The sequence below is a fragment of the Capra hircus genome, chromosome 7 (assembly GCF_001704415.2).
Source record: "Capra hircus breed San Clemente chromosome 7, ASM170441v1, whole genome shotgun sequence".
NCBI classification, from domain to species: Eukaryota; Metazoa; Chordata; class Mammalia; order Artiodactyla; family Bovidae; genus Capra; species Capra hircus.
This window is the reverse complement of record NC_030814.1, coordinates 15,810,405-15,827,322: the sequence shown is the minus strand read 5'-3', so window position 1 is coordinate 15,827,322 and position 16,918 is coordinate 15,810,405. Positions and strand designations below refer to the sequence as shown.

The 16,918-nt window shown below is 40.6% G+C and overlaps 1 protein-coding gene across 1 annotated transcript in view; it reads left to right on the top strand.

The window, feature by feature from the left end:
- Positions 1 to 12,957, top strand: part of FAM81B (family with sequence similarity 81 member B) — a 53,529-nt gene extending 40,572 nt beyond the window's left edge. The window contains exons 8-10 of the mRNA XM_005683438.2: positions 9,364 to 9,499; positions 10,991 to 11,186; positions 12,669 to 12,957. Of these exons, the coding sequence (XP_005683495.1) occupies positions 9,364 to 9,499; positions 10,991 to 11,186; positions 12,669 to 12,802 (466 nt within the window). The 3' untranslated portion in view covers positions 12,803 to 12,957. The remainder of the gene's footprint in view (positions 1 to 9,363; positions 9,500 to 10,990; positions 11,187 to 12,668) is intronic.

Genomic DNA, 16,918 nt, shown 5'->3' with positions numbered 1-16,918 from the left:
AGAAGAAATATGCATATTAATTTTCCATTCTCATTTGCATAGTATCTCAACTGAAATGACACTTTCTGATAAGAGTACAATTTTAACTTATCAATTGTACACTAAAATGCCTCAATGTAAAACACAATTGAACATACATAGATTCCATGAAGTTATCAAATAATTTTTTTAAGTTTGATTCATTAGCTCTTCCTTTAAGATTTCTTCTAAGACCCTCTGCTTGCTTCTTTTCGGTATCCCTATTTGAATACTATTTGTAATCCCACATTACACCGAGTTCTCCTCTGTACAATGGAGAAAGCAATAAAGGAGACAAGACTCCCCATTCAAATTATTGGCCTCCTTATCCTCAACTCCTTTCTTATTTAAATAACCACCATTTCCTGGCATCATAGTACCAGCAAAGGAAATTCTAGGTACTTAGATGGTACCACCTTGGGGTTGAGTCACTCAGTCTGGTCTGACTCCGTGAACCCATTGACTGCAGCACGCCAGACTGCCCTGTCCTTCTGTATCTCCCAGAGTTTGCTCAAGCTTATGTCCATTGAGTCAGTGATGTCATCCAACCATCTTGTCCTCTGTCTTCTCTTTCTCTTCCTGCCCTCAGTCTTTGCCAGCATCAGGGTCTTTTCCAGTGAGTCAGCTCTTCACATTAGGCGGCCAAAGTATTGAAGCTTTAGCATCAGTCCTTCCAGTGAATATTCTGAGTTAATTTCTTTTAGGATTGACTGGTTTGATCTTCTAGCTGTCCAAGGGACTCTCAAGAGTCTTCTCCAGCACCTTCATTATGGTCCAACTCTCATATCCATACATGACTACTGGAAAAACCAGAGCTTTGATTATATGGACCTTGGTCAGCAAAGCGATGTCTCTGCTTTTTAATATGGTATCTAGGTTTGTCACAGCTTTTCTTCCAAGAAGCAAGTGTCTTTTAACTTCGTAGCTTCAGTCACTGTAGGCAATGATTTTGGAGCTCAAGAAAATAAAGTCCGTCACTGTTTCCATTGTTTCCCCATCTATTTGCCATGAAGTGATGGGACTGAATGCCATAATCTTCATTTTTTGAATGTTGAGTTTTAAGCCAGCTTTTTCACTCTCCTCTTTCACCTTCATCAAAAGGCTCTGCCCCTTCTATTCTTGTTTTTTCTCCTCTCTGTCCCACATCACTTCAGTTTAATGTCTTGGTCAAATCACAATCATGAATATACTTTCTCTCCATTCTCCTCTATCTCATTAAATCTCAGTGCCACCAACTATAAAATGTACCAGTATATTCTTGTACCTCTAAGACTTGAAGCTAACAACTGAACAGTGTATGCTAAGTCGCCTAAGTCATGTCCGACTCTATAACTCTACAGACGGTAGCCTGCCAGGCTCCTCTATCCATGGGATTCTCTAGGCAAGAATACTGGAGTGGGTTGCCATTTCCTTCTCCAGAACATCTTCCCAGACTCATGGCTCAAAATTGGGTATCGCACATTGCAGGCAGATTCTTTACCATCTGAACCACCAGCGGTCATCACTAAAACTCAAAGAGAAATAGGTGTCTTCGGTAAACAGAAAATACCTACTTTCTTCATTCTCTAAAAATTCTTATCTAGGTTCTTAAATTCTAGCACAATGAGGGTGCTCAGTAAATATCTATGTCATGTTTGATCTAATCCCTTTAGTTTGGAATTAGGATAAAGTGTCCATAGGAGAAATAGAAAAGTAAACTGTTTCTAGAAGTACAGTTTAAGGATGGATTTTATTTGGGGAAAAAAGGAACTTCTTATCTGGAGTGGAAGACTGGCTTAAAGCGGTCAAGAATACTAATAAACTGAAAAGAGGGGAAAAGTAAATGTTTGAGATCTAGGGATGACTGCTTCACTCATGGTGTTGCCTACTTTTTCCACCTTCAGTCCTGTGGGAAATCGGCTTATAGACAAATCACCTAAATAGTTAAATCTGAATCTGGACACTTTTGTAATAGTATAAACTGGAATCCTTTCCCACTTGAAATAATGAAGTCTTAAAATTTCATTAGTATTACAGTACTTAATAATTTATAAGCCAGATTTTTCCCCAGGCAAATACTTATTAGTCTATAATTCAATTACACAATAGACTTATTTAAAATTTCTCCACTTATTTTTTAAATTAAAAAGTAGTATGTATCACTGTAACAAATAAAATAAGGTAAAGATAAAAATAGAGGTCACCATTCAGGCTTCCTAATGTAACCAGTGTGAACACCAGGAATGTATTTTTCCTCCCTTTCCCCCTTGTTGATACAAATATGTAGCAGAAAAGGGAGATTTTATATATATACTATATAATATGTATTTAGCATAGATTACATATGAGAGAACATGGGTTTTTAAAATAAATCCTATATGCATTACTCAATAACTTTTTTTTTCAGTATATGTTGGTATCTCTCTAAATCACTGAATATTACTCTAGCATTATTTTCACAGCTGCATATTTTAACTTATAGATATGCCATAAATAATTCAACTGATAAATAGATCTTTTCCAGTTTATACAAACAAAAATTATTGTATGTATATCCTTAAATTTCCTTAGATATAGGTACTTTTATTCCTATAGACAAAATTCCTAGGTCAGAGTTTATGTTTGTATTAATTTCTATAAATTTATTTCTAAAAATGTTGTAGCTATTTACTCATACCAGCAATGCCTGAGAAGGGCCATTCTTATTTCTGTGCATTCTTATTCTTATTTCTGTGCGTTCTTATTCTTATTTCTGTGCATTCTTATTCACACTGTGTATTCTTTTTAATATTTGCCAATTAAAGGGTGAAAAATAGCATCTCTTTCTTTCATTTGCATTCCCTTCACCCTTTGAATTTCTGTGAATTGCCCATTTTTTACCATTTATTTTCAACACTTTCTTATCTACTAGTAGGATTCATTCACATTAAGGATATTGACCCTTTGAGCTATATATTACAAAGTATTCTGTTCAAAGAGAAAGTGAGGTGGGTAGGGCTTTTTATTTCAATCAGAGCACTTCTCAAAGCTAAGTGGGTGGAGTATAGTATTTGCTTTACTTTTTTAAGAAAAAAGAAAACTGTTTCTGAACAAAGAGACTAAAAGCTTTTAATAACATTAAAGGGGAAGTTTAACTGGCAATTTTTCCCATTTAGAAATTTTAACAAATTCAAGTTTGATGGTAGACGGAACATATTTTATTAATATATTCAACTTAAAAGCCAGAATATTGTCTGGGAGTTTTCTAGTGAGTTCTGTGCTTTGGCACAGAAGTAATCATCTGATCTGACAAAGGAGACACACAAGCTGTGTCATCTGGACCTCTGCACTGAGCCTCCTCTTTCCAGAAGGGCCTTAGTCAGATGGTCAGCTAAGAAGCATCCTCAGCCAACAACCGAGTGCTTACAGAGCAAGCCTCAGGCATCATGAACTGCGGCTGCCCTTCAACAAGCGGCGAGCAGAGGCAGCATGCCCTCGATAGCTCTTGCTGCTGCTGCTGTTCAGTTGATAGTGAATTAGAAGAAAAAGCATTTGGCCAATGAAGCAAATGCCTAGAGTCAAGTCTTACTACACAGCTTTGAAGGTGCTGCCACGGTAGAAACCAAATCAGAGCAAGGACCTGTCTCATTCGTCTTCGTATCCTCAGCACCCAGCACATTTAGGTACAAATAGAAACCGGTGAACGAAGGAATGTGTTGAGCATCTATAATACTTAAGCTGTGCTTTGGAAAATCCAAAGATACAATCATGACCATAGACAGTAGGGGAGAAAACACACAAATAAGTAAAAAGCTCATTAATAGGTAAAGTGAAAGTTGAGATATTAAATGAAATATATCATCAGTAGGCAGAAATAATAAATATTGTCATGTATAAATGCCTACCAATCACTAAGGGCTTCCCAGGTGGTTCACATGGTAAAGAATCTGCCTGCCAAGAAGGAGACGTCGCTTCGATCTCTGAGTTGGGAAGATCCCCTGGAGAAGGAAATGGCAACCCACTCCAGTATTCTTGCCTGGGAAAATCCCATGGACAGAGCAGCCTGGCAGGCTACAGTCCATGGGGTCATAAAGAGTTGGACGCAACTTAGTCACTAAACCACCACCACCCGCCCCCCCCCACCACGCCCTCACCAATCACTAACTGCTCATGCAGCTCATGTGCACTCAGCTCCGCCAGCTGGGCCTCATCTTCATTTCAAACACAAGGTAACTCATAGTCATGGAGATTAAATAATTTGCCCAAAGTCACACAGTAAGAAAGTGTCTGACTCCAAATCTCAGGTTATTTGTATCAATCTGTGATGCTTCCATCTCATAACTTCACATATTATAGTAAACTAACTGTGCTATGACCAACCTAGACAGCACTTTAAAAAGCAGAGACATTACTCTGCCAACAAAGGACCGTCTAGTCAAGGCTATGGTTTTCCTGGTAGTCATGTGTAGATGTGAGAGTTGGACTATGAAGAAAGCTGAGCACAGAAGAATTGATGCTTTTGAACTGTGGTGTTGGAGAAGACTCTTGAGAGTCCCTTGGACTGCAAGGAGATCTAACCAGTCCATCCTAAAGGAGATCAGTCCTGAATATTCATTGGAAAGACTGATGTTGAAGCTGAAACTCCAATACTTTGGCCACCTGATTCAAAGAACTGACTGATTAGAAAAGATCCTGATGCTGGGAAAGATTGAGGGCAGGAGGAGAAGAGGATGAAAGAGGATGAGATGGTTAGATGGCATCACTGACTCAATGGACGTGACTTTGAGCAAGCTTAGGAGTTGGTGATGGACAGGGAGGCCTGGCGTGTCGCAGTCCATGGGGTTGCAGAGTCATATGTGATTGAGCGACTGAACTGAACTGTGCTACTGAAATTTAGGAAAGGGAATGATCAGGTGCTCAAAACTGATGGTCTGAGCCTATGAAGATACTGGAATTTAAACTCAAGTACAATTTGTAAGAAACAATAAACAGAAGTCTTTCTATCAGAGTGAAGCTGAAATTTCTTTTTAACTAGTGTCACTCATTAAAAACCATAGAACGCTGAGAAGAAATTAATTTGAGGTTATTGGTATAAAGGGCTTCCCCTGTGGTTGAGCTGGTAAAGAATCCACCTGCTATGCAGGAGACCTGGGTTCACTCCTTGGGTCGGGAAGATCCCCTGGAGAAGGGGAAGGCTACCCACTCCAGTGTTCTGGCCTGGAGAATTCCATGGACTGTATAGTCCATGGGGTCGCAAAGAGTTGGACATAGCTAAGCGACTTTCATTCACTCACTATTGGTATAAATTTAGTTCAGAAGTTTCTTGAAATTTATTTCTTGTTTGTGACATGAAACTTAGATTCTTAGACTCAATCTCTAAAGAAACAATAGTACCTAATCTAAAGGACTTATTCAGATACAAAAAATGAAAACATCTTCTATGTTTATAACCCACCAAACAGCACTAAATTTTTCTATATTCTCACGTAGTTAAAGCCACCATCTGAATTCTCAAAAGCCTGGTAATAGTAACAGCTTTCAAGAATTCAAAATATTTATGTCTTCTAAAATAGTTCATTCAACAGATTGTTGGATGCAAGACCACTGGGTTTGAGACATGAGAGAGCTGGTAAAACTCGCCCAGGATGGAGCTAATTCCTCATTTATGTATGTCACATGCAAGGAGGTCACTGGGATATTTGTTCCAAGCTCCACTCTCTGACCTCACCATTCACTCTCACCACAGCCATGGGTTTCCCAGGTGGTTCAGTGGTTAAGAATCTGCCTGCCAACACTGGAGACACAGGAGGTGAAGTTTCGATCCCTGAGTTGGGAAATCCCTTGGAGGAGGAAATGGCAGCCTACTCCAGTATTCTTGCCAGGATAATCCCATGGACAGAGGAGCCTAGCAGGCTACACTTCATGGGGTCACCAAGACTCAGATGTGAGGGAGCACGCCTGTGCACACACACGCACACACACACCCACCCCTCTCTACACTGGGCTCTCATGGTGTCTAGAGAGCCCCATTAAATTTTCTTTTGCTCTTTTGTGACTTTTTCCCTTATAATTGCCTTTGGTGTGCATTTTAACCTGATTCTATCAGTGTGAAAAAATGTTCAAAATCAGCCTTTATCTCATGTTTGTGCTAGTGAGGTCTCTGGCTGTAATTTAAAAGTCTGATTTATGATTTAAGGAAAAGGAAAGAAAAAGTTACCTATCACTCCATCTGTCTATCTACCTACTCACCTATGTAACTACATCTGATCAAAATATTCCCATAACCGGTGATGTAGAGAATTTGAGAACTAAAGTGTGTCATCTAAGATAAATTCATCCTATTGAGATTATACCTGTATGTTCTATAATTAACAGAACAATAATTCTTATATGGCAAATCATGTCCATTATGTTACGGAAAAGTCAAAAGAAAGGAAAACACTTATATAAACCACTATTTTTATCCTTTTTACCTTTCAGGGAGAATGCTTTTAAATAATGCCTTTCTATTTTAATAAGCTAACAATAGACAGGATCTGACCTCTGTTACCAGGAAAGTGAGTTTCCAGTTACAGGCAAAACCTTGTGATAAGATCATAAAAAGTAATTCATTCTTTATGGTTTATTTTAATTTCAGAATTTCAATTACTGCCATGTCCTTCCAGAGATATTACCTAGGTACATTTAATGGCTCCTTGATTTTCAGAGGGATTTTAATATTTTATTACTGATGAGAGCAAATGTTCTCATTTATTTACACAGTGAAGGTGAGAACTGAAGGACGGATTCTTGATGGTAAAGCTATCTTCTTTATCTGGGGATATACTCTCCCACTTAACCATCACAATTAATCCTTTCACGAGAGAGAAGGGAAGATGAAAATCAAAGATTAGGTCTCTAAATAGCTTGACATGTCTATGATTTGCTATTTGTTAACAGCCCTAATAAAATGTATTCAATGAGAAAGGATAAATCATTTATTCAGCCTCTGCTTAACTGAGCATTTCTATATCCCAGGCATGGTTCACAGCCATGAACAAAACAAAGTTCTTGCCTTCACTTTCTAGTGGCGAAGAGCTACATATGTATCATGTGATGATGAGCATTTTGAAGAAAAATAAAGAAGGGTAAAGGAATAGGGAGTGTCAAGAAAATTTTCTGGGATAAGGTTGTGCTTGAATATAAATATAAATGAAATTAGGGCAGGAGCCATGGTATATTCTCAGGAAGAGTGTTCCAGACAGAGGCAGCAGTTGGCTAAACAGGGATTGTCCACCTATCCACTGGGGGGCTGATTTATCTGAGATCCAACATCTGTCATTAGCCAGCAGCACAAGTGTTTAAAAAGCAAGCTTAAACTAAGAACAGGAAGAATAATCAACTTCATCTTCTTCACTATTGAGAAACTTACCCACATCAAGGATAAGTTTCTATGCTGACGCTTTCTATCTGAAAAATATTCCTCTCTGTATCAAAAAGCATTAATTCAGAAAGATGGAGACCAGAATTTAGCTATTACCCTACAACAAATATAAGTCCTGAAAAAGTAACTCCCTTTTCCATTTCTGAATTTCATCATCCAAATCTGAGTTTCTCAACCTTGGCACTATTAGCATTTTGGAAGGATAATTCTTTGTTATGAGGCTGCCCTGTTCACAGTAGGATGTTTACCCACCATGGCTCAGTAGCACCTCCCATTCATAACAACCAAAAACGTGTCCAGACATTGCTAACTGACCCCGAGTCCACATAAAAATGGAAATGACCTAATATCATCTTTTCCAACTGATAGTCCAAACACTTTTTCAGGAAAGCTAAAGAAGCATGCAATAAGGTACACGTCTGGCATGCCTTAGGCAATTTCCAGTGATAAATGTCACACACCAAATTAGCTGCATGTAACTTTTCCTGAAACCATTAGAGCAACTATTATTTCAAGTAACCCCACAGTTTAAGGTAGTCTGAATATTTTCAATAACAAATGACATGCCCTTTTCCTGCGATCTAATATTTAGCCTAAACAGAATTCGAACGTGACATCTTATCATGAGCAAATCACAAGCAGAAAACATCTTCAGAAACCACTTCCCAGGCCCCATCACCCCTCTTAATCATTTCAGATGAGGACTCCCCTCTCAAACTCTCAGCCACTCTGCAGTGAATTTTCAAACTGATGTACATGATTCCAGTCCTTTTAATTTTAGCAAATGTTGGGAGATAGTGAAGGCAGTGAATCCCGGTGTGCTACAGTCCTTGGAGTTGCAAAGAGTCGGACATGACTTAGGGGCTGAACAACAGCAACAATGACATCTACTTCTGTTTAAATCCTTGATTCTGTTATTTAACAGTCCTATTGTGCATTGACTTGATGTGAGCAGTTCCTTCCTGCACGCTTCTTGATGTTTCTGATTTTGCCCCACTTGAGTAACTCAGCATCTCTCTAAATCCACCCCCCACCCCTGAAAAGAATAAAGAATCCACTCAGAGATCCATTGGTGACACGCAGGGACTTCACTGAAGGTTTGCCGGAAGCAGAGATGATCACCGAGGAGCATCTCCCTTGGACATTCGGCTTCCCAAAGTCCTTTCGGTCTCCTCCCTTCTCCCTTCCCCGTTTCTCCCTCTGACTGTCCTCTCTTGCCCAGCACCTCCTCAGCTTCACAGTGAGCCTAGCAGAGAAAAGATTTGGCCAACTACTGCCCTTCGCCAGTCTGCCCATAGCTAAGAATGGCTTTTACACTTTCTAATCATTTTTTTAAAGGAAAAGGTATACTTCATGATATCACATGAAATTTAAATTTCAGTGTACATAAAGTGTCATTAGATGATAGCCACCTCATTTGCTCATCATTTATTTTGGAAAAAAGCCTATAATTTGTATCATGTGGGGCTGCTTTCCCACTGGGCGGGCAGACAAATGGTTGCAAGGGAGACCGAACGGCCTGAAAAGCCTGAAATATTTACTATGTAACCTTTTAGAGAAAAGGTGGTCTGCTAACCTCTGCTGCTGCCAAGTCGCCTCAGTCGTGTCCGACTCTGTGCGACCGCATAGACGACAGCTAACCTCTGCCATAGACTAATACCATGCTATACTAACACCAAGTGACTTGTTGAAGTAATTCTTCTGCGCACACACACTACGGCCTGGGCACTGACAGGAGATGGCACAGACCTTTCTGTGTGTGTGTGTGTACGTGTGTTTCAGGCTGTGCAAAGGGGTGCTGTCAGCAGGGACCCAGTGTGTGCTCCCTTACCCACCCTCCATCACCCCTAAGTGTTTGCTGGGCACATGGACCCTCATCATCAAAAGATGCAGAGTTTTCAATAAATGTTGGTTTTATGCATAAATTTACTTATTAAAATAGAACAAACTACTTTCCCCCCTAGATTTAATTCCCTTTCACTGAATCTGTATGAGGAAATGGAGAACCATCAAAAACGGACAGAAAACCAGGTCATCAAATACGAACAAGAGCAGCTCAGCCGTGCAAACCAGTGTCTGGCCCTCCTGCAGGAGAAGCTGGTAAGGGCTCTGTTATCCCCTGTCTAGATGTGAGCGGTGAGTCTGGGTCTCGAGAGCCTCGCTTGAAACCTCACAGTAACCTTCAGCGCCTCAGTTACTCAGCCTTCAGCCTTCAGCGCCAGACTTTTTAGCACTGGAATAGGAGTCCAGAGGCCTGCCTGCTACTCCCCAGTTCTGTGCACTCCCACGCCTCCTGGTATCTCTCCCTGTACCAGAATAACACAAAGAGAGCTTTTTAAAGTACAGATTCCTGGTCCCAACCCAGAGCTGAAGCATCAGACCCTCCAGAGCCTTCCCTGGGGATCTGCTCCGGGAAAACTGCCTTAAGTCGTTTTTACCTCTCTGGAGAGCCACTGGTACATCAGAGGAGGTTTTTTTCAAAACTCCTTCTCCAGGGCAGACCTTGCAGAGACACCCCCAAGCTTCGGGGTGAGGCGACAGGCACATATAGGAAATCCATCGCAGACTCGCTTCTCCAACCAGCAATGCCGGCCACGCTGCTGAGCCCGGACGGGAGAGCTGCACGGCCAACCTTGCAGGTGATTCAAATAAGACGATTCTGGAACTTCAGGAGAGCGGCTTTCGGCAGCTCGGGAAAGGACGCTCCCGTTACTCAACCTGAGCTTGTTGACATGGACGGAGGCAGGAGTCCCAGAAAGGGAGGTCAGCGTTACAGCTTTATCACTGATACGGCTGTTGAAGGACGTGTGGTCCGACCTGCAGCCAAGCAGGCCCGCTGGTTCTGCTCCGGGTTTAGGCAAGACTCCTCCACCGGTTCTAGGCGGCACTAGGTGAGCACCCGGTCATCTGCGGGCAGAAGGCGCCGATCACAAGGAAGAGAGAATGGAACCCACCGCATTTCTCTCTTCCCTGCAGGGGAGTGAGGAGGAGCAAAGAAGCTCGTTTGTCTCAGGCTGCCTCTGCAGCCCCACTCTGCTGCATGTTAGAATCACCTGGGGAGCTTGTAAATGCCATCGACTCCTGGGTTCAACACAGCCCCATTAAATCAGAATTGTGTGTAGGGGTAGGGTGGGGTTGAGGGGGAGGATAATGGGCCAGGTGATTCTAATAGAAAGCAGAGATGGAGAGCCACTGTTCTGCCTGAAGCCTGTCCACATGGAGATAGGAAACTCAGGGAATAAGAACCTCTAATACTTAGGAGAATGTCCCAGGAGCTCAAGTGAAGCAGGATGTAAAATGCCTTCCTTGGCAACACTTCTTTAAATGCTACAATGCCTATTTCTCCAGGCATTTCACAAGGACCACAGCCCTTTCTCTTCTCCCATAGCATGTAGAATTTCAGAAACTGCAAATGAACAAGGCCAAATCAAGGAATTAACTTACGCTTGTGAATAGCTTTAGATCTAAGGGAACCTGGTTTGGAAACTCATGTTTATCACAGGAAAGCAAACTTGTTAAAACGCATTCTCTAAGATAAAATTCAAATCCACAAAGGTTTTCAGCAGTTTTATCACATGACCTATTTTGTAGGATATGTCTGAAAAAAACATGGAAGAAAAATTACTGAAGCTTTCAACCAAGTTAGAGAATTTCATTAACACAGAGAAGTATGAAGCAGATTTAAACAAAATAAAGCATACAGAAAATAAACTGTCCAAGAAGATGAGCCAACTGGAAAAGCACATCTGGGATGAATTAGAGAAAATGCAGGATGAATACCAATCAGGTGAGCAGGTACCTTTAACTGAGTCAAGAACATCAGCCCTTTCTTGTCCAATCCTTCAGGGTTTTCTACTTTAAGCTAATGGCCAGGGAGCAATCTTGTCATTAGTCAAGTGACATCCTGTGTATTTCATCCGACTTTCCTAAATAACCCATAGAATGTCGGCATATCACCGGAGGGAAGGTAAATATGCAAATTTAGCTTCTCATTCATAGGTTGCAGGGTCACAAGTTGCCATTGCTGTGAGATTTATTTTTCAGTCCTTAAGATCATAGAATCATAACATTGTCAGACCTGCAAAATCCTCAGAGATCATCAAGACCTGACTTGTAGTTATATCATGAAATTAAGAGTCTAGGTCAGATGTCCCCCATTGAACTGCAGGTAATGAGCCTGGACAGTTGTCAAACTGGAGACCTGACCTTTAGAAGTCAAGAGAGAGAAATGAGTGAGCAGAGTCCAGCATAATGACTGCTTTTCTTCTTAAGGAGGCTAATGGCAGCAGTGTCAAGCTGAGCTAACATCAAAGAGGATTAATTTGAAAGGCTCATCTAATTTGTCATAAGGAAGGATGCGGGGATAGGTGTAGCAGAGCAGCCATCTGCCTCGAGCCACAATTTTGAGAATTACCAGGAATCAGAAGGTTCCTGTATGAGAGGCAACCCCAATTTAACTGACCCAACTTTTAGGGCTCTGCTTGCTATTTACCCATTAAAGATGGAATTTACTCATTCTGTTAGTACAATCCCAGTATGAACTGAAGAGTAATTTGTAATCTATATGTTTCTGTGTTTTACCAAGTGAGAGCTTAACAAATGGGGACTCCCAATTAATGGTTTGCTTTTATGCCTTTAACAAAAATGTGTTGAGAAATGACTATGTGAAAGCCTCCAGTGAATAAGCAATGGGCTGTACCATAAGAATCTTGAGGTCTGGTAGGCTGTGGTCCTGAGTGGCTGGATTTTGGTATAACAGAGACACAAAGTGCTGGGGGCAGGCGTGGGGGAGCAGCTGGCAAGGGACCATTCCTTAAGTCCTTCAAAGAGGTTGCTTTCAGAGAAGGTTTAAAATCTCATCTGTGGCCTTTACCTTCAATTTTGTAACAAGAGTAAAAAAGAGATCATCCAAATTTCTTGTCAAAGTGGACAGAAAGAAAATATTTTCAATTTCTCTCTTGATATATAGAATTATTTCATTATGCAATCTATTGGGGATGGAGAGGAAGGACAAGAATTGAAATTTCACAATGAAGCCAGATACTAGTTGAAACACGGTTGCGAATGCATTCTGATGACATTATAAGAAAAAGATTATTATACATATTTAGACCATGTTTAGACTGGTCTTAATGGAATTTAATATGCTTTGAATTAAACAATGATTGATTGTGGCAGGACTGCTGACTAGTAACTTTTGTTAAAATTTTTTTTAAAGACCCAATGCTTTGTTTAGCTTCAATATACCTATTTTCATATCCTCTTCCAGGATTTAAATCAATTCATGACTCTCTCAACTCCCTCCAACGAATACAGAAAACAAAGATGGATTTAGAAAAATATAAAGTACAGAAAGACCTAAAGAAATTGCAGCGTAAGATAGCGGAACTCCAGGAATCATAAACTTTCCAGTCATCGTCTTTTTCACCAGCCAGTGGAGTGGTTTCCTGGGAGAAGTTTGGGAAAAAAATCAGTTTGAGATGTTTACTGCTTCTATTTCTTACCACCTTTCTAAGCTGATGAATGTACCAGAAAACCCAATAAAGCAGGGAATTTTATGATGCCTTGATATTAGAGAAAAAGGGAATTTCTTTCCGTACTTACCTTTATATTTTTATTTGTCCACAAATCTGCATGTTATTCCTATAGGCCTGGTGAAGTAGGCCTGGTGTAATATATTAAAGAATGGCGGAAACTGTGGAAAATTGGAGACAACTTACTTGTCTAAAAAGAATAGCAACTATGCAGTTCCAGTCCATTATTTACATGCATATAATCCATTATTGTCCAAAATTTTATTTTCCAAAAAAACCAGAAATCTGGTTTTACATGAAACCATTTGTAAGCATTAGCAACTAGTTCTTAAACTATGAGGGAAATATCTCTGGGGCAGATACAGCCAAGTGAACTGTCAGACTGCAACTTCTAATGCAGAGGTTTTAATTTTCAAACAGTCCCAATATTTATACCAAGTCTAACTTCTAAAATACTGATTCATCACACTCAATATGTATCAGAATTACGAGCAAGGAAGAGTTAACCATCTAACAGTTTCCATGAAAAACATCCAACATAATTTTATCCTGGTGCTAAATTTAAAAGCACTGCAAAAAATATGAATTAGTTTCCCATAAAATTAAACTATCTCTAACTTTTGTAGACATAAATGTGAAATGGAAAACCTGATATTGGGCAGGAAAATCAGGAAAAATAAAAACAAACTATTCATGTTTTGTACTATGTAGAGAACTGCATACTCTTACATTATTGGGGAGTCTACAAATTGGTACAATAATTTAAGGGGTAATTTGGAAACATCTATTAACATTTTAAAGTGTATATAGCCTTTGACCCTGGAATTCTACTGCTAGATACTCATATTACAGCAGGAAGAAAACTTCCAAAATATGGAAAGATTTATGAATAAGGATGCTCATTATAGCACTGTTTCTTATAGAAAAAATGAAAACTACCCAATCAAAAGGAACTGATTGACTAAATTAATATCACCACCAACAAAAAAAGTGCTATTTAGCCCTTAAAAAGAACACAGACAGAAATCCAAGTATTTACCTTACTTTGTTAGGTAAATAAAGCAAATTGCAAAGCTATATGAATGTGATCCCACCTGTGTCAAAAAAGTCCTAAAATAAGTTAAAATACACATACAGTACACAAAAAAGTAAGAATTTACATCAGACTAGCAGAATTATGAAAAATTTTATTTTTTACACTAAGTGGTTATTAATGCTTTTATAGTATTACAATAGCTGTTGCCAGTAAAGATGTTTTTAAAAAAATAACCACAACAACAAACACACGAGGAGGCTAACAGAGTCACTCTTTGTAACGAACCAAATAAGTGATTGTAGGAAAAGTTAAGTTAGAACTTCACACAGATTAACAGCCAAGCCAGATCCACATTTTACTGTACACATTTAGCAACAAAATCAATGACAATGTATAGCAAATAGAAAAAAAAAAAGTTGATGCATTTTTTTTTCCTTGTAAGCAAAAATGCTCTAACTTGTAACTGAAATAATAGGGCAAGATCAAGCCAAAAGCTTTCCTAGAACAGGTCTTCTGTATTGGCCTTGACAGGGTAGAACCACGTAGAACTGAATGTAATGCAATCGAGTAGGGATTCAAAGGATCCTCTGCTAGGATTCTTCACCGGGCACCCCAAGTTGGGGTGTTCAGAGGTTTGCAGACACTAGATGGCCTGAAAACTATGCCTTATGAGAAGGTGGATCACATTTAGTAGGACCCTGATGCTGGGAAAGATTGAAGGCAGGAGGAGAAGTGGATGACAGAGGACGAGATGGTTGGATGGCATCAGTGACTCTATGGACATGAGTTTGAGCAGGCTCTGGGAGTTGGTGATGGACGCAGAAGCCTGCCATGCTGTAGTCCATGCGGTTGCAAAAAGTTGGACACGACTGAGTGACTGAACTGAACTGAAAGCCTATACAGCTCTAATTTGTTGTTGATGTCCTGTCCTGATGAGTGGGCTCAGTATTGGAGGAATATTCCTGAAAGCCATTGCTACCTCAGGATAGCAGCAACTTAACTCCAAACAGAAGTGACTGTGAACAACATACACATAACCCTCTGACCCCAACATATCCCCTCGTTCAGCTCAGTTCAGTTCAGACACTCAGTTGTGTCTGACTCTTCGTGACCCCATGAACCGCAGCACACCAGGCCTCCCTGTCTATCACCAACTCCCAGAGCTTGCTCAAACTCATGTCCATTGAGTCGGTGATGCCATCCAACCATCTCATCCTCTGTTGTCCCCTTCTCCTCCCACCCTCAATCTTTCCCAGCATCAGGGTCTTTTCCAATAAATCAGTTCTTTGCGTCAGGTGGCCAAAGTATTGGAGTTCCCACGTCAACATCAGTCCTTCCAATGAATATTCAGGACTTATTTCCTTTAGGATGGACTGGTTGGATCTCCTTGCAGTCCAAGGGACTCTCAAGAGTTTTCTCCAACCCCACACTTCAAAAGCATCCATTCTTCAGTGCTCAGCTTTCTTTATAATTGAACTCTCACATCCATACATGACTACTGGAAAAACCATAGCTTTGACTAGATGGACCTTTGTCAGCAAAGTACTATCTCTGCATTTTAATATACTGTCTAGGTTGATCATAACTTTTCTTCCAAGGAGCAAATGTCTTTTAATCTCATGGCTGCAGTCACCATCTGCAGTGATTTTGGAGGCCCCCCAAAATAGTCTCTCCTTGTTTCCATTGTTTCCCCATCTATTTGCCGTGAAGTAATGGGACCAGATGCCATGATCTTGAATGCCAGTTTTCTGAATGTTGAGTTGTAATATATCCCCCACTCAACTTTATTTTAGCTGGTTCCGAAGACGTCCATGGCCACTCCAGGGGCATGCGGCAGCAGCAGCAGTGGAAGTGGAAAGAGTGGTCTGAATCAATGGACTCATTGTAGTTAAAATGTGAATTTTACAAGAACCTAGTAAACACGTCGGTAAAGCTCATGTAAGTGAGGGGCCCTGGAGCTTAAGAGTCAGCATTTCACAGTAGCTTCAACTCTGCTCTGGGAGCCAATGAAGCCCTGGGTTTCCCTCCTTCTGCATTTATTTTGCCACAGGCCCCAAAAGATAACAAAAATGAACAATCCCCTTAAGAAGCTCAATATATGGTGCTTTATTCTTTATCAAACACCAACTCTTAATCCTCTGGAAAATGTCAGACTTCTCTCCACAAATACAGGAGAATGTTTGTTCAAAGCATTTTGCTTCCCTATAGAACATGAAGGGCTTCCCTGGTGGCTTAGAGGGTAGAGCATCTGCCTGCAATGCAGGAGACCCAGGTTTGATCCCTGGGTCGGGAAGATCCCCTGGAGAAGGTGATGGCACCCCACTCCAGTGCTCTTGCCTGGAAAATCCCATGGACAGAGGAGCCTGGTAGGCTGCAGTCCATGGGGTCGCAAAGAGTCGGACATGACTGAGTGACGACACCTATAGAAAATGAAGGACAAATCCCGCACCTCATGTTACTCAAGTAACTTCCTTCTCAGCCCCACTATAAGGTGGATATACTCACACCTGAGTGCCAGGACAACAATAAAGCTCAAGGTCAAAGAAAGAGCATCCCCAGAGTGCTGTGGACACCATCAACTCTCTCCTCTTCTGCAGAGGAGCTCACTTCTATGGTGTCACCAATAATACCAGCAAGAAGCAATCAAAACTACCAAGAAGGAGAAACTTGATCCATAATATATATGTGCTTACCTTGTAAGTGGAGTCTCCAAAGTTTTGTGAGGGAGTACTTGTGTGCTAGGCACTGGGGACACAACACAGAAAAAAATAAAAATGGACTCTGCCCTTAGGGAACTTACAGTCTAGTGGAAAAGACCAACAATCAAACCTGCAAATACTCGAGCAAAGGAGGGGTATGGTGGAAGCACATGGGAGAGGCATTGAGCATAAACACAGGGAATCAGACACAGGGGTCTACCAGAAGAAGGGAGATCTAAACTGAGACCTC